Genomic DNA, 26,338 nt, shown 5'->3' with positions numbered 1-26,338 from the left:
TAAATTTGATCAAAGTAGGCCTTGATTTTACTCTGCAACTATGTGGAGTGTAGTAAAATGGTGATTTTAGATACATTAGCTGTTCAATGGCTCTGAGTAGTCACAAGATGGTCCGTGAGAAGATCAGGAACATCCGTAAAATTGATTTATGTGTAAATTTTATCAAAGCAGGCCTTGCTTGTTCCCTGCAACTAAATGGAATGTAGTAAAATGGTGATTTTTTATATATTCGCTGGTCATTGGCTTCGAGTTATCACCAGGTGGTCCAGAAAATACGGAACATCCGTAAAATTTATTGCTGCGTAAATTTGATCAAAGTAGGCCTTGTAAAATGTAGTAAAACGATGCTATTGATGTTGCTTCTTACAGTCGTTAGTTAAATGCCTCCTGTCAAAGTTCATTCATGAGTAAATTTTCATCTTAGCTTTCTTCAAATTGAATTCAACATTTCAAAACAGCGAAAAAAATTGTGGTAAGTATAGGGTTTAACATATCATCATACACCAATCGATCTCTTTGTCTCGTATCAACTAAAAATACACAGCTACCACATTGCTTTACGCTGGAATGCATGCAATGCGATTGTATCTTCAAATATTATTACTGCCGCACGGCCGTAGAATTCAAATCAAATTTGCATTCCGCTCACTCAAATTCGCTAAACCCAGGATATTCATAGACTGAGTAAAATTTTTCTCGGTTTTCCTCAAATGAGGATTTTTCTCGATTTTGAGGCAAATCGAGGGAACTTTTGCTCAACCTAGGAGTATACCTGAAGACAATTTTCATTATTATTATAATTATTACTCAGTCTATAAGTAACCTGCTTTCTAGAGGATATGAGTAAATGGAACTCAAATTTGAGTTGAATTCTACAGCCGTGTGTATCTCACTTGTGAGTATATCAACAAAGCAGTACACCATAGTTTTACAAGCACCTATTTAAAATATCCTTCTGATACGGATATGAATTTAGTTTAACAGAATAATTGGTATTCCTTAAGTATAATCGCTTATTGCTTTACAATGCATATTCTATCATTTCAAGTTACAATATATTTATTTATATTTGTACAACCCGCTCATCAACCAAAAATACACAGGTTTCAACTGCATGCTTTACGCCGCAATGTATGTAATGCGATCATGTTTTGAATACAGTCAACTCTCCATAAGTACCATGTTCCATATCTCGATATATATGTGACCACTTTATTCTATATGTCGATGGTTATCTCGGTCCCTTCAAGCGGTCTAGTAGATCAATGGTGTTCTATATCTCGTTTTCTCCTTGTCTGGATGTTCCCTTGAATATCGAGATATGGAGAGTTGACTGTATTATCAATTCCTTTGTTACTGATTTCAACTCTTTTATTGTTGATCCTCACTTATGGTTAGTATACCAATAGTAGGCAAAGCACCTATTTTTAATAAATGATGTCTAATTCGAATGAAGTGTGAATTGATTGATGAATACATTTTTACTGAAGTTTATAGTGTTATTAGTGTTGTTTTCAAAATAATCTATGTGTACGGCATCGAAAAGATTGAAAATCATGTCTAATGCCTTGTTCAGAGTTATAACATGTTATAGCGCTATCTTGATGGTGGTTTCTGTGTTGCAATTATTTGACAACCGTTATAACATGTTATAACTCTCCAGTCTGGATAGCGTTTAAAAGAACAACTCGTGATGAATCGTGCTCGGGAATTGTAATCCCAATACCGTCAATTACAGGGATGAAGCTACCATCGAATAAACAAGTGCTTGGACGGTTACTGCACAGAACACAGAAGCATCAAGAAACAGTTCATCAAGCTGCTAGGTAACAGTGGACCATTGTGGTGTGGTGCATAAAATTATCGATTTTGTTCCACATATGTAGCTCAAACGATTTTAAATTAACTCTTTATAAGGTGTTTCGCTGTGAGATCCTTATTCTAGTAACCACTTCCAAACTTTAAGTGCACAAATATCAGCTTCCAGGACACATACATCTGTTCGAAACATAATTAACAGTCAGAGTACTAAGGATGCAAAGCGCGTGACGATGCTGTGAACAAGCATGGCTCTCAATAACGGGACAGTCAAGCAGTGTTGCAGCATCGTCATGCATTTTGCTCCCTTGGTCTTCTGACTGATTAAATAAATAGTACCGTAAGACGGGGTGACATTGAAACTAGGAAGTCTCATTGGGTCAAAATTGAAAAAAATGTTTATTGTTGCAAATATCTTGAATATACAGAAAATGATGTCTAGTATATGTTTCTTGAGCTTCTGGAGTAAAGTGTAGATAACATTAACTAGTTGTTTTATTTAATTTGTGCTGTAAAGTAAAGTGTCATAAATAGTAGTAGATTTTTTTAAATGTCCACAGGCAAACAAATGTTTGAACACACTTTTATGAAAATAGACGAAGGTTACAAGCGATCTTTAACCATACATACGAAGTACATTGTGATCATAACCAAGTGTACTCCTAATAGCTACGATAAATTTACATATTTTAAGATATGTTAAGATATTTTAATTAAATTTATGTGCCCAATGTCAGCCGCCATAAGGTTTTACATTGGTCTATTTTTTAATTAATTTTAGTAAAATGAGCTTTCAATTTCAATCAACCATTTCCATGACAGTCGTAAATATATCATTGATGAATATATTCACATGCTTAACATTGTTTTCCTTGCTAAAATGTGAACGTTGTTAGGTAGGGAACGAATTTTTTTGATTTTTTGGCCCAATGTCACCTCCATTTACGGTATCACAGAAACACTTACCAAACAAAATCTTAGACTATCACATTTAGTTTAAGGGTAGTGTCAAAATGTTCCCCCGAAATTACATTTGAACACTACCCTGAAATGAAAGGGGATAACTTAAGGCTTCGTTGGATGTGTGGCTCAGAGATACTGATTTTTTTATTATCCTAAAATATTTTATTTGAGGATGAAAATGTGTGTCAACCTGTTTGCCAATCGATTTAAATACATGCGATGTTTGTATGACTTACACACCTACACACTTGCTAACGACTACGCTGGAGCTGTCCTCATACGAAGCAATTAATTTTACTGATGTTACAATGAACAGCTAATATATAAAAAATCACCATTTTACCACATTCCATATAGTTGCAGAGAAAAAGCAAGGCCTACTTCGTTCAAATTTACACATAACTCAATTTTACGAATGTTCCAGATCTTATGACGGACCATCTGGTGACTACTCAGAGCCATTGAACAGCTAGTGTATCTATAATTACCATTTTACTTCATCTCACATAGTTGCAGAGCAAAATCAAGGCCTGCTTTGATCAAATTTACGCAGCAATAAATTTTACGGATGTTCCGTATTTTCTGGACCACCTGGTGAAAACTCGAAGCCAATGACCAGCGAATATATAAAAAAATCACCATTTTACTACATTCCATTTAGTTGCAGGGAACAAGCAAGGCCTGCTTTGATAAAATTTACACATAAATCAATTTTACGGATGTTCCTGATCTTCTCACGGACCATCTGGTGACTACTCAGAGCCATTGAACAGCTAATGTATCTGAAATCACCATTTTACTACACTCCACATAGTTGCAGAGTAAAATCAAGGCCTACTTTGATCAAATTTACACAGCAATAAATTTATCAGATTTTCCGGACCTTCCAGCGGGTTATGTCGTAACCACTCGGAACAATTGAACAGCTAATACAACAAAAATCACAATTTTACTACATTTCACGTAGTTGCAGAGCAAAATCAAGGCCTACTTTAATTAAATTTACGCAGCAATACATTTTACGGATGTTTCGGATCTTTCGGTGAGCCACTTGGAGCCAGTGACCAGCTAATATATAAAAAATCATAATTTTACTTCATTATATACAGTTGCAATGAAAAATCAAGGCATACTTTGATGAAATTTACGTAGCAACCAATTTTACGGATGTTCCAGATCTTTCGGTGGGTCATCTGGTGACCATTTGGAGCCAATGACCAGCTAATATTTCAGAAATCACCATTTTACTGTATTCCATATAATTGCGGAGGAAAATCAAGGCCTACTTTGATCAAATTTTCGCAGCAATAAATTTTACGGATGTTCCGGATCTTCCGGTGGGTCATCTGGTGACCACTTGGAGCCATTGAAACACTTATACATCTAAAATCATTAATTTACTACATTTCATATAGTTGCAGAGAATAATCAAGGCCTACTTTGATCAAAAATACATAATAATCCAGAATAAGGTTGACCCGGGCCATCGGAAGGCCTTCCGGTGGACGCTCAGTATTTAGAACCAGGTTATGGGTTGATTTTGTTAAAATATTAATCAGCACTACCCATAGATGCCTGTTGCTGTGGATTTCCAGCACCACCTTGTTCTAGACGACTGGTACCTTTTCAGCCCCCGATGGCCTCTCGGAAACCCGGAATAAAACCGGAACCACTCGGCCAATCTGTTCCAATTTTTAGTAGACCATAATTTCGAACATTTTTCTACTCACTGTGAAAATTTCAACCAATTTCATGGTTAAACAAAAAAGTTATACCTATGCAAACATTGCTATTCGTATACCTGTTCGTAAAAATAAAAACTGCACAAGCGCGTTAGGCCCTCCCCAGAAGTAAAGCAGGTGGTGTTCGTTTGAAACGCTAATAACTTTTCGGGGGTAACTCGGAGGGGAAGAATATTCTATAGAATGAGCGAGGGGTTCCCGTGAACCAAATCACTTCAAATTTAGGCAGGGTAATTCTGACCCCCCAAACTACCATTCCAGGGGGTAGCGTTTGAAATTCCAGACTTTTACTTTTTTCTATATAACGCTGAAACACTCTAGTGTATATAGATCATTCGATTTCAATTTCCGATCAGTCGTAGGTCTTCGATATAATTTCTGATAATTCGGAAGATGTCCTGATCAAACTCGATTTCAATTTCCCACCATTCGTAGGTATTCGATACAATTTTTGGTCACACAAAAGAATTCCTGATCAATTTGATATGGTAAGGGCATATGGACAACTCGATTTCAATTTCTGATCAGGAAGTTTTTTTTAATAATTTCTGATAATTCGAAAGAATTCCTGATCAACCTGATATGATAGAGATATACATGGAAAACTCGGTTGCAATTGTTCTATTAATCGAAGACCTTCAATATGATTGCTGATAATTCAGAAGAATTCCTGATCACTTTGATAGGGTGGAGAAATCGATTTCAAATTCCGATCAGTCGTAGGATTTCCATATGACTTCTTATCATTCAGAAGAATTCCGAAATAATTCCTGATCATCCTTGTATTCTGAAATACGTTCTAACTGCCCGAAGATCTTCAGAAGGATTTCTGATAAATTTGATATGTTGATGGAATATATATATGGAGAACTTAATTTCAATTTTCGATTAGTCGTACGTGTTCGATATAATTTCTGATTATTCGGAAGTGCAACAAGTTGATATCTATTTATTTATATTTCAGTTCGAGACAATTTTGAGATTTTGGTTTCCAGTAGTTTTTAGGAAAACTGACTCATTCTGGTACAGAACCTAGTAAATTAGTTTGCAAGTTTTATTGAATGGATAACCGATCCCTTCAAATACATAATCCTATGGTTTCTATTACCATTCTTGAGTTTCGCAAATATGTTGCCGTATTTCTGAACACTGCAACGATAAAAATTGAAATTATTGTACTTTCATCTGGAAACTATTGTATAATTGGGGTTTTCATTCCCAAGTTTCAATATTATTTTCCCAGGTTTCATGAACTACACAGATATAAGAATTGAAACATCGGTGATTTCTGCCCAAAATATGTTTTGAAATTGCGATTTCTAGCAGATTGATGTAGAATAGACTCTTGCCAGTACAGAACCTTGCAAGTTCGTTCCTATAGCCATTCCAGATTTTTGAAAGACCTCAATGGACCAGCAACAACAATATAAGATATAGAATATCTGTGAATTTATCCCGGGACAATGTTGAAATTGCGATTTCCAGCAGCTTTATGAAGAACTGCCCTTCCCGAAAACCTTGCAGATTGGTGCCTATGAACATTCATGAGATGGGAAAATATTTTTCCAGGTTTCTGGAAAACCTAACAATCCACTGCAAAGAATTGAAATATCTGTGACTTCGGTCCGAGAGTATTTCGAAATTTTAGTTTCGGTTTCGGTTCAGAACCTTGCAGTATGTTTCATATACCTATGTATTAGTTCAGGAAATATTTGTCTTCATTTATGGGCGTTTCTTTTTTCTTATGATCGAGAGCTATGTTTACGAACTTCCCATTTATTACGTGTTCTTTGGCTTAGAACCTTTCAATATAACGTGTCTATATAGAATGAAAACTGTGAAATGATAGACCTAAATATGTCATCGCTAAAATTGAAAAATAATTCCAAGCACTGCGAAATCATAGATAATAAGTAATGATATTATAATGTAATCCACGCTTTTGATTAACGACTAAATAAATAAATAAATTGATAAATTGATATAATATTTCCTTATCAAATCGAAATTATTAAAAATTCTTATGAAGATCTTCTGTCAGTAAGAATGCATTTCAAAATATAAGAATCGTAGATCTTCAAATGATTAAACATTAAAAATAATTCCTTTGAATATTCTCTCATCATATGAGGTTGATTAGGAATACTTCCGAACTATCAAAAATTATATCGAAGACCTTGGACTAATAAAAAAATTGAAATCGAGTTCTCCATATATTTCTTTATCATATAAAAAAAAATCCTTGGTTTGTTTCCGTCGATTTTGTTTTCCGTACTGAGTACCAATGCTACCGGCACCAGGGAGATAGTTTCCACACCTGGACCCTACATATCGGCCCATCAACTCATGGACTGGGGACCAACGGTTTAACTTCCCTTCCGAAGGAAGGCGTGATAAGAAATTTTATTCCTCAGAAAACCCCGGTGGTGCCGACTTGGATTGAACCCAGGCCTTTCTGGGAATCACGCTTACCACTACACCACCAGCGCCCCTTTTATAACAAATATATCAGCAATTCTTCTGAAGATCTTCAGTCAATAAGAACGTATTTTCATTATATAGTGTTGATCAGGAATCATGTCGAAGATCTGTAAACGGTCAGAAATTGAAATAAAATCCTTTGAATATTCGAAGTTTTGCTACATTCTATCTGACCGACGATCATCATAATAATTCCTGATCACTTCGATATGATGAGCGAATATATGGAGAATCGATTTCAATTTCCTGTAAGTCGTAAGTCTTCGATATAAATTCTGATAAATTGGAGGAATTACTGATCAACCTCATAAGGGGCGATAATATTCAAAAGATTGAATTTCAATTTTAGATCATTTGAAAGGCTTCGACTAACCATCTTTATATTTTGAAAATACATTCTAACTGACCGAAGATCTTCGGAAGATGACTTGATATGAGAAGCTAATATATGGAGAACACAATATAAATTTTTCTATAAGTTGGAAGTCCTCGAAATAATTTCTTATAATTCGGAAGAATTCCTAACCAATCTCATATGATGTCAGAATATTCAAATGGTTTTATTTCAAGATCATTTGAAGATCGTCTACATGGCTCCTGATCAATGCTAAATTTTGAAAATACATTCTTACAGACCAAAGATAATCAGAAGGACTCCCGATCACTTTGATATGACCAGGGAATATATGGAGAACTCGGTTTCAATCTCCGATCGTAGGTCTTCGTATAATTTATGATAATTCGAATGAATTATTTATCAAACTGACATTGTTGGATATATATGATTCCTGATCATTATTACATTTTGTAAATACATTCTTACTGACCAACTGACAATTTCTGAACACTTTGATAGGGTACATAGGGTACACATTATGGTGAAATCGATTTCAATTTCCAATCAGTCATAGGGTTTCCATATAACTTCTGATAATTCGGTAGAATTTCGAAATAATTCCTGATCATCCTTGTATTTTGAAATACATTCGAACTGCCCAAAGATCTTCAGAAGGATTTCTGATTAATTTGATATGTTGATGGAATACATGGAGAACTCAATTTCAATTTCCAATTAGTCATACGTGTTTGATATTAATTCTGATAATTTGGAAGAAATCCTGATCAATTTGATGTGATGAGGGAACATATGGAGAACTCGATTTCAATTTCCGATATAATTTCTTATTATTCGGAATAATTCCTGATAATTCCAATATGATATGATCAAGGAATTAATGGAGAATTTGATTTCAATTTCCAATCAATCGAAGGGTTTCCATATAACTTCTGATAGTTTGGAAGAATTTCTGACCATCCTTGTATTTTGAAATATATTCTAACTGCCCGAATGTCTACAGAAGGATTTCTGACCAATTTGATGTGTTGATGGAATATATGGAGAACTCATCTTCAATTTCTGATTAGTCATACGTTTTATATATAATATCTGATTATTCGGAAGAATTAATGATCAATTTTAAGTGATGAGGGAATATGCAGGATTCGATTTCAATTCCCGATAAGTCGTAGGTCTTCGATAGATAAGATAAGATTGTGAAGAACTCCTCCTTCTTTCCTTTATTTAACGTCGGTCTCTGTTCCGCAATCTAGTGCCAATCACCGACGGACATCGATTGCCATCCATTGACGGCAATCGAATGTGCAGGAAGGCAGCTTCCACACCTGCGTAGGATATCGCACCCATTCAACACACATGGGCCGGGACCAACGGCTTTACTTCCCTTCCGAAGGAAGACGTGACCAGAGATTTTTATGCCTTAGAAAAATCCCACCGACCTCGGCTGGGATTGAACCCAGACCCATTGGGGTGAGAAAGCAGTCACGCTTACCACTACACCACCGGCGCCGGCTTTTTGAAGAACTCCTGTTTAGTTTGATATGATTAAAGAATATATGGAGATCTCAATTTCAATTTCCGATCCGTCGTAGGTCTTCGATGTAATTTTTGACATTCGGAAGAATTCTTGATCAATTTGATATGATGAGCGAACTAGCGAAAAAGGACTCGTGGACCTACGAACATGTGATCCGGTAGAAAGAAAATGTGGCAACGTGGTAAAACAAATGCGTAATTGCTGATTGCTTCTTTACTATGTCCGTGACGAATTTACAGCGAGAATGTTTGGCGCATGGTTTGGAAATTGAAAAACCATGCTACAAATTTTCGAGAATCATATGTTTATGTATACCATCATGTTGTGCATAGTCTGCAGAATGTCTTGGTATAAAAATATGGTATACTTTCTTGGGAAATTCCCGGGAAAACATAGGCGCAAGAATGCATTTCCTTGCGCGCACATATACACTGACGGGAGAAATAGCCAGTAGTATCAAACACCCCACGTGCATATTCTCTTTGGGTGGAAATGCCACTTTCCCGGAAAAAGCACACCACTTGAAGTTGAATGCACTTTTCCACCCAAATTTTACACAACTAGGAAAACAAAAACCTTGGCTACAATCAGACGGAATTTGTTTCCCGATATTCGCTTTCCTTCACAGGATTTTCGAGACGTTTCCTGGAAAACCACCCAAATCACAGACAAACGGCTCAAAATGTCCGAACGATGGCCTTAAGGTAAAATGGTCCTGGGTGATCAACTCCTGTTCGGGAAAACGGCTGGGCTGCGGATACCCGAACGCTTGGAAGATCACTCATATACTGATCCAAAGTCTTTGGCTTCATTCTGTAACAGGTAACGCACTTTCGTAGTACACGATGAATCGTTTTTTAGCATTGACCAGCCAAAACTTCTTTCGCCCAACCGCTAGTAAACCAATCAAACCGAGATGGAGATGTTCCTTATGAAAGGCCGCAATCAAAGTTTCTGTGAACCGGTTGTTTTCTGGCAATATCATTTGATGTTTCTAGTCCTTGGATGTCAGAGTGCCGGATTCGACCACCAACTCGCAGGATATGCTTGTCCAGCACAGGATAATTAGGTTCTGCAGCGGGACGTCACGAATAAACTCAGTGTACATCGGCTGAACCTTTTTGACAATTCAGTGGTACTGCTTACAAGCACTTAGTCGTTTCTTCGATTTTTTTTTTAATTTTCCGAATTTTAACTTGAAAATTGTCGAGGAAATTCGCGGTGAAAGGATGTTGCTCACGGACATTGCAAAAGTGTGGTTTACATGTTACTGCAGTCTAAAAAATTATCGAGAAAATCTGTCCAAGAAAAGTCCACGTTAACAGTACCACTGAACTGTCATCCGATTGAGGTCAACTCCCAATGAAGTACAGAGAGAGATGAAGCAGATCGTGAAATATTGTTACATCAGTAAACCAAAAAATCAACGTAAACGCAAATAGTGACGTCACTAATTGCTTGTATCGTACAGGGGTTTTACTCACACAACTTAACCGATTGCTTCACCTCGGTAATCCAGTTCATTGGTCAACCCCGGCGGCGCAAAACCTTATAGGGTGCTTCGTCCTGCTTCACCAACAGAGGATGAACCGCCTTCAATCGTATGAGCTGATTGAAAACCAACCTGATGGCGAAATTCACTTTTAATTAAAATTACCAATAATTATGCACTTTGTACGTAATATTATTCCTACATAAAATATCATTATTCCTTCAAAGAACAGAATGTATAAGTAATATCGCTATTACCACAAAGAACAAATTGTAGAAATTTATTAATAGATAGAAGCAATATTTGTACAGAAACTACAAATTTTCCGAAAATCTTCCGGCACGGGACAACCTTCCGTAAAAGTCGTAAAAGTGGTCAAATGGGCTCTTTAATTTTGAAAAATTCATTAGTTACTATACATAATCTGAAAGGGCTTTATTTTCTGAGCACAACGTATTTTTTCAATCCCATTTACTTCCATCTCGATTTTTAAATCAACATTTTTTGGCAAAATAATTATTTCACTGTTTGACACAAAACTAAAAAAATGACAGCTCGCTCCCATACAAAGTCCCAACGAGGGACGCTAAGATGGGGATTGTTGCTAATGTAATCGCACTTATTTAAAATAGTTTCAGTGCTCTAAAATTCCATTTGAAATGGAGGGGTTACGGGGTGTCCATCTGGAAGAGCTGGAACAACCGTAAAAGTGGTCAATTAACTCGTAAATTCATTAAGCTAGTGTTAGAACTCTGTGTTTTTTCCGAAGCACTTTCAGATGACTGATTAGAATGAATTCGGAGTTTTGGTCGGAAAATAGACACTGTATCCACGTACACCGATGACCATCCTGAAGATCCGGAACAATTGTATAAGTGGGCTATACGTGAAACGGGTCCTAACTCCGAAAGCACCCATTCAAGTCTCATTAGAATGACTTCGTATTTATGATCAAAAATGGATACTGGGGGGCCACGAAGTGACCTTCTTAAAAATCCGGAAGATCCAGAACAACCGTGAAAGTGATCAATTATTGAAACTGGTCCTAGATGTCTGCGGAAAGAATCAATACAAGTGCCAATAGAATAAATTCGGACTTGATTCCATAAAATTAAAACTGGTAACTCACGGGATGTCCTTTAGAAAGATCCGCAAGAACAGTGAATGCAATGAAATTATGAAAATGGTCCTGCGGTATTTTCGAAAGCAATTAGAATTACTTCGACTTTTAACCAAAAAAAATGGACACTGGGTTAACCTTCCGGAAGATCTAAAACAATCGTAAACGCGGTCAATTAATTAAACTAGTTCTAGAGCTACGTGATTTTTTTAAAAGTACTTATAAAAGTTTCATTTTGATCGGAAAATGGACCTAGGGTGCACGGGGTGACCATCTGGAAGATCCGGAACAACCCTAGAAGTGTTCAATTAATGAAACTGGCCCTATTGCTCTGTGGTTGTTTCGAAAGCTTCCCGGCAAGTCTCATAAGAATGAATAAAAAATTACCACTCAAAATCCTTCCCAACTCGATGGTCTCTTCAATATCTTACTTGGAAACATTGAATGTATTTGGCATGTAAATCCTCTAAGAGTAGCCTAAGGGTAGCCGTTTTCCTAAGGGTTCATATTTCGGTTAAAACTTCGAATTAATACGTTTTTGATTTTGTCCTTCGGCATACCATAAAAATGTATTAGAAATTAGTCATTTTTTTGGATATCATCATAGGGGAAATGGATGTAATGTCGGCCTAAATGCCCCTAATTTGGGCCCATATATAATTTCAGCAATCGACTAAATTTTCAATAGCGACCAAAAGTATCCATTTCTACCATCCCAAAATATAAAATAAAATAATAAGATAAAATTGATAAATAGCAGATTTTTAGTGATGGGTCCGCTTAGATACATAGACCAACATTAGAGCCTTTTCCCCTATATTAGGTCAATATTTTTTTTTTTACTTTTGCAGAGTTTTGCTATTTTAAGAATTATTTATGGAATATTGTTTTAATAACTCTTGTATGCTCAAATAACCTCGATTATTTAGCAAATTGATTCTTTACTTGAATTGTGGATTCATTCAATAGGCAAAGTTGAGTTCAATCACACCATGCAATTAAAATATTCTCATATAGCTTGAGTTTAAAGAAATTGAGTGACTGGAATCGAAGTTGTTTGTATTTTGTTATATTTTATTAATCGACGAAATGGATCCGGATTTTTGACGTCTGTATTTGAAGGAGATACCTGCGATGGGTCGAAGAAAGTCTACGAGGAGGCCGGTTGCTGTTGGTGCAGCTCCACTTGATTATTTGTGTGAGATCATTCCTTCGTTATTTATACAGTAACCCCTCCCTATCGTTGGGACATCATTTCAGCTTATCGTTTACCAAAACGAACCCTGCTGCAAACCCTACCATCTTACCCAACATCCCAGTGATGCCTAGTGGAAGTGCAGAGGATTTCTCGGCTTCCATCAAAGCGAGTGTCACGTCAACACATTCCTACCTTGACCTGCATTCGGGCGCGGCCGGCGCTGGTATTGCCTAGTTTGAGATCACCAGTTTTTACACATTGAGGATGATTGCTAGTCCCAAGCATCGTCTATCTGGCAATAATAGAGTAGCAACCGTGGGCGGTCATTCATGCTCATGCTTTAATTTGTTTTTGTCTTTATTAGAGAAATTTTTAGTCGTTGGCTAGTTACTCAAAATACTTGATTTAACCATAGAGGTAACTCTAAGACCAGAAGGTCCCGAAGAAACGTGCTCAACTTTTTGGCTCAGCTCTGGTACTCTCTTCGGTCCCAAGTTAATCTATGCACCTCTCGAAACATAGGAAAATCCATGAACCCCTCATTTTATCTGTCAAACTTTCATAGCGAATCAAAACAAACATAGTGTAGTACTAGAATTTTGGCTAGAATGGGGTTCGTTAATCGACGATGTAAATCTTTAGTTTTCACCGGTTGATATATCGATTGTCAGCAACGCCGGTTGGACGTATCCTATGGGTTACTCTCCCTACTAACAAAATTATACCCTTCCCGTGACACCTATGAGGGGTCGTAAAGTTCTCTGCATCTTTCTTAAGTAAGTGTTGGACTAACATTACTCCCCCTTCCCTACCAGATGCAAGGACGTGGAAGAGCTAATTAGTTACAATGTTCAGCAAATGCATGCAAAATATAGTTGTAGAAAAAACCAAAATTATAGGATGCTTAGAAAATCAGTTATACTAAAAAACATGATTTAAAGGGACCTTTCACGAAAAATGATACATATCTCGCAATTTATAAGAGCAAGTAATTTTGAGTGTTGAGCAAAGTTGCATAAAATAATATTTGCTACAACTTTATTGAAGACGATAAGTCTCTATCTGAATCAGATAAAAAAAATTTTTTTTTGATCTCACTTTTAGGTGGATTAATCACCAAACCGTCTACATCAAAAGAAGCGGATTAACATATGCAAAAACATCTTTGAACAAACTATACCCCTAAAATCAATGTTTGAGAAGCTATTAAAAAAGCGCAGGAAAACGGCAAAAAACAACACTGTGTAATGGCCAAGTTTTGAAAAAAAAGTAGAATATGTCATATGGCAGGTTTAGGCTATTGTCAAGAATTGACCACTCCCCCGAAGGCTCCGGATGATACCCGGGATGCCCAATATGGCCATCGACCATCAATATTACCCGCATTGTTCCAATAACATCATTTGGTTTAGCAAACCTTATGTTTACCGTTTTTACAACTGCACTGGAGTCGCTTTTTACGCGGTTTTTTTTACACGGTTTTTTTTACGCGGTTTTTTTACACGGATTTCAGAATTTACGCGGATTTTGATTTTTTTTTACGCGGATTTCAGAATTTACGCGGTTTATCGTTATACACTAGAGTCGTTTTCTACGCGGTTTTTTTTACGCGGATTTCGGAATTTACGCGGTTTTTTTTACGCGGATTCCGGAATTTACGCGGTTTTTCCTACGCGGGACGTATCACCCACGTAAAAAGCGACTCCAGTGTATAACAGAACAATCAGCCGAGCCAGAGTAACCCAATGGAAACTGAAATAACTCTGAAATCCGGGTACCGGGCGGAATCATGTAATGAATCACAAATTTCTTAACGGATTCAAAAATCTGATAAGATTACCGACAAAATAAAACTTGATGTGGCAAATGATTTTTAAGAGCTAATTGCATTTTCAAATCTACCCAGATCTAGACGTTAAGGACGCAAAGGTTAACATTGTTAATTGACAAACATAAGTCGCACGGAAAAGTTGTGGATCATCTATGCTACCATGGGAAGGAGAGGGTTAATAGTACTCAAAATGTAATTCGTTTATACTTGAAAATGAAGTAAACGGACTTTAATTACAAAAGTATGACTGTATTTAATAGACTTAAATAGTAGTTAACGCACTGCAGAGCGTTGGCGTTCATTCAGGGGACCCAAGCTCGAGTTGCTTGTGTTGATATTTATTCAGCCAAAATTCAACGGAATGCGTTGTGGTTGGAACAGCTCGCTTTATATAGTGCAATTAAGTTATAGCAGGTTGAACTCGGTCGAGATTTTGACCTATGATTACAAGGATTTTAGAGAAGCATAAGAATTACAGGATTTTAGAAAAGAATAAGAATTAAGCATTTTGGTGCAAAAATAAAGAAATTTGCTAATCGGATCAAATGGGTGATCATTGAGACAAGTAGGTCTAACAAGCTCGTAGTTGCTCGAGGCAGCTTTGACAGTTATTTTTGACAGAAAATCACGAGTAAGTCCGGGCAACTTCGACTGAGTGCGAGCTGCGTCATTAAACACATCTAAAATTTACTCATACAGCATTTACGAACTATGTATTTTTTTAATTATTGGCAGATGTTGCATAAAGACGTCAGTGAGCTGGCCATGTCATTAGAAACGGAGCGGTACCGGGCGGAACGATTGGAAGAGCAACTAAATGACTTAACTGAGCTACATCAGGTTAGTAGAAGATAGATTTTATACTCGATTTATATTGTATTTAGCATTTCTTACTTGGCTCCTCAACAGTGCGGAATCGCTAATAAAAGTGTGCTTTTACGTTGTATCGTCTTGGTGTCTTTTGCGCACTTTTTTGTTATAAGCCAAGGAATAAGTGTGTCTAAGACACCAAAACGATTTAACGTCAAGCGGCCTTTTATTAGCGGTCGCACTTATAATGTGCGTAATGCGCAATACCATATAAAGTTAATTATTAAGACGAAATACCATCTAAATGGCACGTAAATTTTATGAAGATAAATCTGTAATTTTGATTTGATCTGTATTTAGACACTCTATCGTCCATGTTCATCTAACATATGGGGATTTTTTTTTAATTATCGGCAAATTGGGTCGAAGGGTCTTCGATTTCTATGAAACTTCGCCCATTGGCGTTGACGACGACACTGTAGCTCTTTACCATAAGCAACCATCAGACTGTGCGTGAAACATGGCGGACTTCTTGTTCTTCTTACTATTCTTTCCCTCCACCGAAAAATCCTATAAGAAATTGTCAATCTTTTCTAGAAGAGACAATTTTTCGACGGTGCCGTCAACGCCAATAGGTAGAGTTCATAGATATCAAAAAAAGTAAATTAAAAAAATAAGGAGGGCCAATTTTTTCCGGAAAACCATAGTTAAAGTTTTCCGATTCTTTCAGACTCCACCAATTTAAAAAAATCATAACTTTTGAACCAAGCATCGCACAGTCAAAGTCAATTAACGAAAATACTTGTAATTTTATCAACTATTCTTTTAAAAAAATACAATTGGAAACAAATTTTGCATGAAGGTTTTTACCATTTGTTGCTTATGCAACGAATAGAAAGGTCTGCTCCGAAATTTTGAAAGAATTGAAAATGTATTGCGTTAAAGTTTCCTGAAAATTCATGTGATTTAGTTTACAATCTTTAACTTTCAATGTTTTTGACTTACGTTTTGTAATTTACTATCGTTTTGTTTCAACCCGGAATTGATAACAGATTTACCGTGTGTTTACAGTGATCAATTATTAGCCAAGTGTAATTTCTAGAATAATAATTTGCATGTAAATTAGCACTTCAATTAGAGAATAATTAATTTTTCAACTCATTGCTTGGGTAGAATAACAAATTTTGGCTTTTTAAGCAATTAAATTTAGGGTCTTATGCAAATAAACGCGATAATTTAGCTAATACATTTAGAAAGCATTTTTCGATATTTTATCACATCAGTTCGGTCTTTTCGATCGCTTTCATAATGTTACCCTTTGTTTTTCCCATGATCTGCTTCTGTCAACTGTCGACCATTCAGTTGGTACCGCACGGTCGATATGGACGTGTGCTCATCGACGAGGGGTGTTCGCAACACCATTAAAGCAAAGCTGTGGAAATTATCGTCTGTATCATGGATTTTTACCAATTTTTTTTTTCATGTTTGGAAATGTACAAGCTTTTTTCGGTGAAAATTTCAAGATCATTTTTTAGGATTTTTAGGATAACGTTCAGGATTTTCCTCTTCATCGATTTTGTGGTGACGGCAGTTCGGTTCCCTCCTGTGTACGATCGCTGCACTGTGGTCCAAAACGGCAAAAAGTGGAACTTTATTCCTAGAGCCTAGCCTTTACATTTTAGCCATATAGTGTCTTGGGAAAAAATGTTTGTATAAATATCTTACATAATATAAAACTGTCAAAAATTAGTCATGTCTTACTATGCAAAAAATAAAAACACTAACTTTTTTCTTTGAGGATATAGGGGAACGATGTCTTTAGCAAAGTTGTAGACAATGTAAAAACAAGCAACTTCACTCAATACGTCAAAATTCTAAATCCTGTATTTTCAGAGTTATGGAGCTTTTTCTATGGAAGTTCCCTTAAATTTAGTTTTTTATACTTAACTTCTTTAAATTTCATTTTTCAAGTATACAATGTTCAAGACAATTATTTGAACAATCAAAACACACGTTTTTGCTGAAGATCATGAATCATTATAATTACTCCTTGTATAGTTATAACAACTTTTATCTTTATTTTATCCATTACTTCATAAGCTTTTAGGAGAGAATGGGGCAAGTGAGGACACAAAACCAACTTTTTTTCTTGAAGCTTAGCTCAAGTACTATGAAGTTGAGAAGGTTTCATTTGTCGCTCCCTTCCCAAATTTGAGTACAGTAACCTTATTATTTATGGTTTTTCATATATTTTTCACTTTCTTTTTTAGGTTTTTTATACATAATTTTTTACTCTTTTATATTTGAAGTATATAATGTTCCAAATAATCTTAAAACAGTAAAAACACATGTATTTGTACAAGACCGTTAGTCTCTAAAATAATGCATTGCAAAGTTATAGCTTATTTTAACTTTATTTTGCTTTATTTTTTTGTTTATATGGGAGAATGTGGCAATGGGAGCACAACATTATCTAGCCTTCTTGAAGCCCAAGTACCAAAAAGCTATGCAGATTCAAGTTCACCCTTTCCTCCTCCTATTTGAGTATGACAACTTTACGCTGTTACATATTTTCTTGTTTTTATAGAAAACTTAATATATTGAACATTCGCAGCATTAAATTATAGCTCAAAAATAATACAGAGGTTAGGGTTTCGCTTGAAACTACCGGCAACTCTCTTTGTCGTCTCAGCGGCTTCCGGTTTTCGATTTCCCCCCGATCCAGACTTCCTGGCTGTCGACAAACGTTCCCCAAACACTTTAATTACATTTGTAACGGTTGATTTGGCAACTTTTAGCGATTTTGCCAACTTTGCGTGCGAGTAGCTCGGATTTTCGCGATGCGCGAGCAAAATTTTGATACACTGCTCTTCTTGCTTGGACGGCATTTTGACAACTGAAGAGTGAATTCCAAAATCAAAATAGGAGCAACATTCTACACACACACACCTTCAAAATGAGGGGTGTTCAGGTTTTTTAAATGCAAAATTGAAAGAAATACGTCAAGTTGATATTGAACAAATTTTGTATCACCCTTTATTCTCACCTTTCTCGATTCCCTCATCGGAACTCTTTTTTGTTCTCGATATCCCCATGATCCGTTCCAGTTCCGACTCATCGTTGACCACCTTAATTAGTCGCACTACAAAGCAAAGATGAATGACCAATCTTCTACAAAATACTCGTACCTAATACCTCCGATGAACTTGTGCTGTGGATAGCCAAACATCAGCATCTAAAATTAAGGTGCTGCATTTAAATAATGTTTTATAAACACTTACTGCAGTTTTTTCCACTTGGAGCTCGGATAAAAATACTTGTTTGAGGCGGTTTATGCCGATTCATGACAAGAGCTAAAGAGAGAAACGAATTGTTATGCATAATCATGAACAATGACATATTATTCATACTCAATAGACCTGTTCATTTTAACAGAAATGTTCGGGATGCACCGGGTCAACTGTGATTACTGTTCGTCATGTTAGGATTCATATTTCAAAAAATATCATCTATCAATGAAACAATCATCGGTCGTCATTGAAAAGCAATGTAACTATGTTCTGACAATCTAATTGAATCGTTTATTGGCTCTGTTGACTTGTGAATTTTAGCTATAACGTGTGTGTGTGTGTGTGTGTCATCCTCTATCCCTCACCCAGCCGGGGGCGTTGGACAAGTAGAACTGCGAATAATTTGATCAAATCTCCTGCTCCGTAATGGTGCCCTTTATGTTGTGAAGACTAGTACTTCAAAAAGGGTAACTTTTGAGGCAAGACAGGGTTTCCTCAACAAGTTAAGGGAACAGGATGCACTAGATGTCCACAACAGGTACAGCAAAACATCACATAGACGCCCTTATGCACACTAACTACTCAGGGGATAGAAGGTCAAGAAGAGCCACCGCCGCCAACTAAAGCTTGAACCGGGTACCTGGGACTCCCACGATATACCCGCCGCAATGGTCAGTAGACGATGCCCTGTGCGTATTTAGTATGTAACATGTTTTATTTGGATACACAAAATGTTTGAAGCCATGCGTCATCTAAACCATAATTTGCATCACCACAAATACATTTGTCAACAATCTTCAACTGGAACGTACTCACCAAATCACTTCACCCGGGAGCGCATTCCCGATGCTTCCACGCATATTTTTCTCTCCACTCCAACCACATAACAACCAAATATCACTTTTCTTTTTCAAGACACTCCGTGCACATCGCAAAACCCTAACAATAGATCAGCGCCGTGCTCATTACCGCGTAAATAAACAGAAATTAAAATTTTCACTCGCGATGCCACAAATTTTTGGTGCGGGAGAAACAATCAAACCACGCAGCGCCAAATCTTCTCTTGTGAATTTTAGCTATAACGGCCTCTTTTAAGATTTTTATCTCTCAATCTATGGAATCTACACGAAAACTGTAAAAGGATGTTGCGGTGAAAGGATGTTGCTCGTGGACATTACAGAAGTTTGGTTTACATCTCACTGCAGTCTGAAAAATTATCGAGAAAATCTGCCCAAGAAAAATCGACTAAGTCCACGTAAACAGTACCACTGAACTGTTATCCGATTGAGGTTAACCCCGACTGTGCAAAACCTTATAGACGATTGTTGTGTATTAGAGAACGCTTGCGTAAAGAGACTAGGGTGGGAAACGGATTCGAAACTCAAATGTCATTAGCCAAATACATTCATAGATCATATAATTCCACCGTTGTATAATTGGCAATGCACCCGTGTACTGAATGGGAATTGTGGGTTCGAATCCCACCGGTGCCCTTAGATTTTTTCGCAAATTTTCTCACACACGTTTCTCACCGATGATATGTACTTACCTCTCAGTATGTTCAAACTTTCTCATAAAGGCTTTATTACGTATACATACATAGTGGCGACGATCACCGGAACGATCTGTATCATAATGTCGACCAGATCGTTTGACTTAGACGTTTCAACTCGGCCAACCCCTTGATTTTAATATAATTTCATTTGATTTTATTATAATATAGATGGGTAGGTATACCTATAGGTATTTAAGCTGCTACGCGTACGGACGTAGTGCAAGGAGAAAGAACAATTTGATTTTTTTTAAAGAGCGCTAGACCGGTTATCAGTTTTTCGAGCATATCTCCAAACCGGTATAAGATACCTACTTGAAATTTTCACAAAAAAAAGCTTATACATTTCCAAACATGAAAACATTTTTTTTTCTAAAAACAAGTGATATAGACGATAATTTACACAGCTTTTCTTTTGGATTTTCTTTAATGGTAAAAACTTTTATGAGAAATTTGTTTCCAAGTGTATTTTTTATCAATAGCTGACAAAATTACAAGTATTTTTTGTTAATTGACTTTGACTGTGCAATGTGGTGTATGTTTTTTAATTTACTCTTGTTAATATATCCATGAACTCTACCTATGGGCGAAGGTTCACAGAAATCGAAGACCCTTCGGCCCAAACCTGTTTGGCAATTTAAGAAAAATCCCCATATGCATTTATTACGCTACAAAGTAAATTTGCATTGTTATATTAAATGCCATGCCGCACAGGAAATAACTGTGCATCTTCCACTTCAACACCAGTTTTACTAGGTTTTAAATCGAATTTCCGTCCTGCTATGGCATAACCCTGCCCTTTACCTCTTTTTGAATGGATTTGAACAAAAAAGTAGAATGTCTTGACTAAGGATGACTTCTAAATTCACAGACGGCCAGACACAGACAAACAGACGTAACTCATCGTATCATAAATCATCGTTCAAGCATTTAACGTCAATATAAATAATATTGAATTTTTCATTTCTAAAAAGTCACGCACAATGGATACATTGCGTTAGCGTGGATTTGACAGGTAGCCCATGGGTGACGTCAATATAACGCAAACGAATCCATTGTGCGTGGCCCTTAATTGGACTTCTCAAAAGTGCGAAATAGCTAATAAAAGTTCGCCGTTACGCATCTACGGTTTTTTAGACAAGTTAATGATTAACGAAAGACAAAGGCGATGACGGGACTCGACTTTGGACTTTACTTTGGAACTAATCCTTGATTTAGTAACCAAGTTTATTTTCATAGAACGACTTGCGAGGTGTTCCATGACGATATTTTGAAGGAGAGGTTGTTCAAAGAGCTACACCTGTTTGTACTTTCCACACATGTATCGTTGGATTTGATGACAAATTGTTTATATTTTGGTAAAAATAAAACACCGTCCTACGCATGGCTTTGAAGCGAGCAGTGCTTCTTTCGAGATAACTGCCTAAGTATGAGCCTAACATATGTTTTCTACTGTATTTTCAGAATGAAATTGAAAATCTAAAACAAGCGATTGCAGATTTGGAGGAGAAAGTTCAATATCAAAGTGACGAAAGGTTACGTGATGTTTACGAGATAATGGAGAATTGTCAAACTCGTGTAAGTAGATAACATAATAGGAGTATTCACATAGCGCATCTTAAGCGTGTAAACCCTCGTAAATGAATAACCTTCGTTATACTGAAGCCTGGTATTTTTGCAATAGCGTAAATGTTTACGATGCGCTATGTGAATACCCTTATCCCTCTCCTTCCCAGGTAATCCACGACTTTTCGTTCCGTTTCACCATTACTATATAGTACTTATATACACACTTAGATTTTTTTGCCTAGATGGGCACCACCGAGCAGCTCGGCATTTTATTTTGCTGGAAATTCAGCAAAAAATATGTTTGTTAGCTGAGATCTCGGCAAAATTCCCGTTTGTTAGCTGAATCTCGGCAAGTTTTTCACTGAGATCCAGCAAAATAAAATGCCGAGCTGCTCGGTGGTGCCCATCTCGGCGAAAAAATCTAAGTGTGTAGGGGTAAGAGGGGCATAGTGAGCATCCCGTGCACCAGCTTATACTTTCGGTCGTTCGGAACAAATTGGTTGGTGGTAAGATCAATATCATAATGATATTGAACCTACTACCAGTTGATTTGTTTCATGCAGCTGCACACTTAAATTTTTTCGCCGAGATTCCAACAGCCGAGTAATTCTGCAATTTATTTTGCTGATATTCAGTCAAACAATTGCCGAGACTCACCTAACAAATAAAATTTTGCTGAGATATCAGCTAACAAACAGATATTTTGCAGTGATATCAGCAAAAGTGAATGCCGAAGTAATCGGCTGTTGGAGATTTTACCGAGCTAGATTAAGTGTGTGGAGATCCAGAGCCAAACTGCGGGATGCTCACTATGCCCCACCACTATGCCCCACCACTATGCCCCACCACTATGCCCCTCCTCCCGCTAAGCTTCTTCGTGTAGTGGTACAGTGGGTAGGGTAGTTGCACATATAGATGATATTGCACAAACAACATGTTTTAACTGATGTAATAATTTTAGGCTGTGTGGAACATCGTTTGTTCTAGCATTTTTGACGTAGGATTACGTCTTTGTGACGAGTATGTTGTTATGAATATGAATTATCTCTCCCAGTTGATAAATAGATAGTTCTTATGTTTGGTAAACATCCAATTATAAGTGCAGTCTGAGGTCTAAGAGGCAGTGTTCTTATCACTTCTTAGTTTTCGGATGAAGAAGTGCAAGATATGATTAATTATGAGTAAGATACCATATGGGAAAAGTGTATTTTCCTATTCGGCCCCATATACCGCTAGCTAGTTTCGAAGACCACGGTGGAATAGAAAACAACCATAAGAAGTATAGAGAAAGAGAGAAGGATTAGTAATTTCCATTTAATTCCACTATTTTATTAGCTTATCCTTGACAGATACGCGTATTTCGTCTACAAAGTGCAGACTTCTTCAGTGTATTGTACTAATACTCGTATACGAGTATTAGTACAAGAAACTGAAGAAGTCTGCATTAGACCTACGAATATCTCGAAAATAAAAACTTACGGCAATTTAAGCACTAAAGGGTCACGCACATTAGATCCGTTTGCGTTGCGTTGACGTAAATTTGACAGTTAGACAATAGATTTAGCTGTCACTTTGCCGCAACGCGTCCGATCCGGATCTAATGTGCGTGGGCCTTAAGAGCTTTTTTGTTATATATTTAATTTGTTTTAATATTAACTCTATTTCAAAAATATTCGATAACTGTAGGTAGTATTTTGGAAAACAGTACTTTTTTCAATAATTCATATTTTTTGTTTGTTTATGAATTGCCCAGCAAATACACATTGTCAGTGAGTAGCACTTTATCTAAACTACAATATAAATATAATAAAAATATTTAAAAAAAATGCAATTTGATAAATTTTAATTTTTTGTTTTAATTATTTTGATTTTTTCGTAATTAAAAAATAACTTTTTACAGTGTATATTTTTGTTTGCTTCTGTGTTGTAAACTTAATGTGTTTTAATGTTAACACTACTTCAAAGATATTCGATAACTGCAGGTAGTATTTTGGAAAATAGTAGTTTTTTCAATATATCATAACTTTTTTGTTTATGAATTGCCCAGCAACTACACATTGTCAGTAAGTAGCACTTTATCTAAACTACACTATAAATATAATAATAATAATTTAAATAAAATATGCAATTAGATTATTTTTTTTTTTAAATAATTTTGATTTTTTTTTTTTGTAAATAATAAAGTAATTTCACTATATTTTCATCTCCTCATCTATCGTATAAAAATTACCACTTTTGTCTGTTATTTTTAATTAGCATCTTCAACTATGTAAATCGTTAACTTCACGCAGAAGTAATACAATAAAAAATAGTTACAGTAAAATGTGAAGCTCGATGTAAAGCTAAATCTTATCTAAATATAAAGGAAATTATTCGTTACAATTGGGCATTGCATCATTTTTTGCCTGAAATTATTACCCAGACAACCAGAAGCCGTATAACAATATACAGACAGTATCGACAGTTTATGTCAACAACGCATATAAGAATGACATACATCGCATTGTGTTTAAGTTAAATCATATAGAATGCCAATTTCCGACTTATTTTCGATGATTTTTTTCCATCGTACTGTATCAGAAATTGAATCGTATTACATCTTAAGACTTTTCAAATTGAATTTGTTATAAGATGAGTTTAGGAAGCGTTAGGAGAAATCTTCAAATTTTTGTAAATAAGAAGAGAAAATATCTAAACTTTTCTGCAAGATTTCTTTCTATTGCAGAAATGCCTGTGTCATCGGCAAACAAAGATTTGTGGTAACCCTGAGGCAAAGCATGGAGGTTCGAAGTGAAAATATTATACAATATCGACCCAAGAATGCTACCTTGAGGAACTCCTGCTTGAACAGGTAGTCGATCAGTTAGCGGCAGCGGTGGTGTAGTGGTAAGCGTGATTGCGTCTCACCCCAAAGGGCCTGGGTTCAATCCCAGTCGGTGCCACCGGGATTTTCTGAGGCATAACATCTCTGATCACGCCTTCGGAAGGGAAGTAAAGCCGTTGGTCCTGGTCCATGATTTGATTGATGGGTCGATAGGTATGGTCCAGGTGTGATTATAATGATGATGATGCTGATGGTCCCACCTCTTACTCCTAAAAAGGTTGATTTATCTTTAAGATAACTAAATATGACATTTTAACCAGGTTAGCAAACACAATCGAACTGGTTTCAGTTACAGATATAAATTCCCTCTAGAGTTTACAGTAGCTTCACAGCGATATAAATGTGGAAAAGCTCAGGCGTCCACCTCTTAGTTCGCCTTTTTGTCCACCTAAAATATTAATAAGTATTACAAGCGATCAAGAGTTAATGAACAATCAACAAAGCATCCTATTATACTAGCAACCCCGCAATCTGATGCTATCATAATTTTCAGCAATGTCAGGAATGCTCACGAACCCCCAACATTTGCCAGAAAACTTACTACTAACTCAAGGTATCTTCCAAATAAGATTCAAAATTGCATTTTTTTTTTATCAAATGTTGAATTCAGTCCTCTATATCCGTAATACGCGCGAGACTCAAACCTCTGTAGACTATTTTTTTTAAAGCTACTACTATTACCTCAAATATTAAAAATCCATCATCACCATCGTGGCGAACAAAATATTTTTTACAGTGCTACAATAATTATTGAAAAATCATGACAGCTATTCATACAAAAAAAATCCGTTAGAGATAACTTCGTCAAGATACATAATTTGTCAATTCATTAAAAAAAATCACTAGATAACTGTTCAAAAGACAGTTTTCACGTGTGAAATGCAGTGTCTTTTAAATTGTGTAAGTGTTGCTGAACGTTTGACATGTCTAGGGATCGAATTGAAAACATTTATTCCTTTAAAATATAATGAATTTTGTGAAGCACAAGGCAACAAATGTGGTGTTCTTATTTCAACCGCGTTTTTAGTATTATATCTATAAAAGTCACTTCCTCTTTCAATTCGATCACACAAATATCGCGGCAGCAAACCGTTAACTACTTTAAAATGAACACCATAGTCAAATATACAATTCTTTGCTTCACCGACAACCATTCTAAGGCGTCTAGCATAAAAGTTTAGGTAGTGAATCTATTACATCTCAATATCAAACGTATTATTTTATTCAGCAAGCGCTGTAATCTCGAGATTTGTGTGTCATTGGCCAGAAATAAAATGGAAGGGAAAAAGTCTAGATGAGGAGAGATGATTGATTTGTATAGCTGCATTTTACTGGCAATAGTTAAATCGTTTTTCAGTCGACATAGAATTCCATACTTCATGGCAATTTTCTTGACGAATTTGTCAATATGAGAGTTGAACATTAGGTTGTCATCAATAATCACGCCAGATATTTAATCTCCCCAACGCGATCAATAGCCTCATCATCAATTACAACAGAGACGTTCTCATTTACTTGATTCCGCGAAATAACCATAAATTTTATTTTACTTGTATTCAATTTCAACTGCTTATACTTATACCATTCACTTAGAGAATGCAAATCTTCATTAATGTGTAAAACTGCATTATCTAAATCCTTAGCTGCAATGAATATCACATTATCATTACAAGTGCACTACACTTACGCGGAC

The 26,338-nt window shown here is 36.2% G+C and overlaps 1 protein-coding gene across 2 annotated transcripts in view; it reads left to right on the top strand.

Moving 5' to 3' along the window:
- Dmtn (transmembrane and coiled-coil domain 2 protein Dmtn) overlaps positions 1 to 26,338 on the top strand; it is a 215,369-nt gene that overhangs the window by 121,487 nt on the left and 67,544 nt on the right. For both annotated transcript variants that reach the window (XM_065235981.1, XM_065235980.1), the window contains exons 7-8: positions 15,276 to 15,380; positions 21,657 to 21,770. In XM_065235981.1, the coding sequence (XP_065092053.1) occupies positions 15,276 to 15,380; positions 21,657 to 21,770 (219 nt within the window). The remainder of the gene's footprint in view (positions 1 to 15,275; positions 15,381 to 21,656; positions 21,771 to 26,338) is intronic.

This window comes from Ochlerotatus camptorhynchus, unplaced genomic scaffold (assembly GCF_037179485.1).
Source record: "Ochlerotatus camptorhynchus isolate MF236.1 unplaced genomic scaffold, CSIRO-AGI_Acam_v1.1 ptg000511l, whole genome shotgun sequence".
NCBI classification, from domain to species: Eukaryota; Metazoa; Arthropoda; class Insecta; order Diptera; family Culicidae; genus Ochlerotatus; species Ochlerotatus camptorhynchus.
Note: the sequence above shows the minus strand (reverse complement) of the source record. Positions and strands in the feature narration are given on the sequence as shown.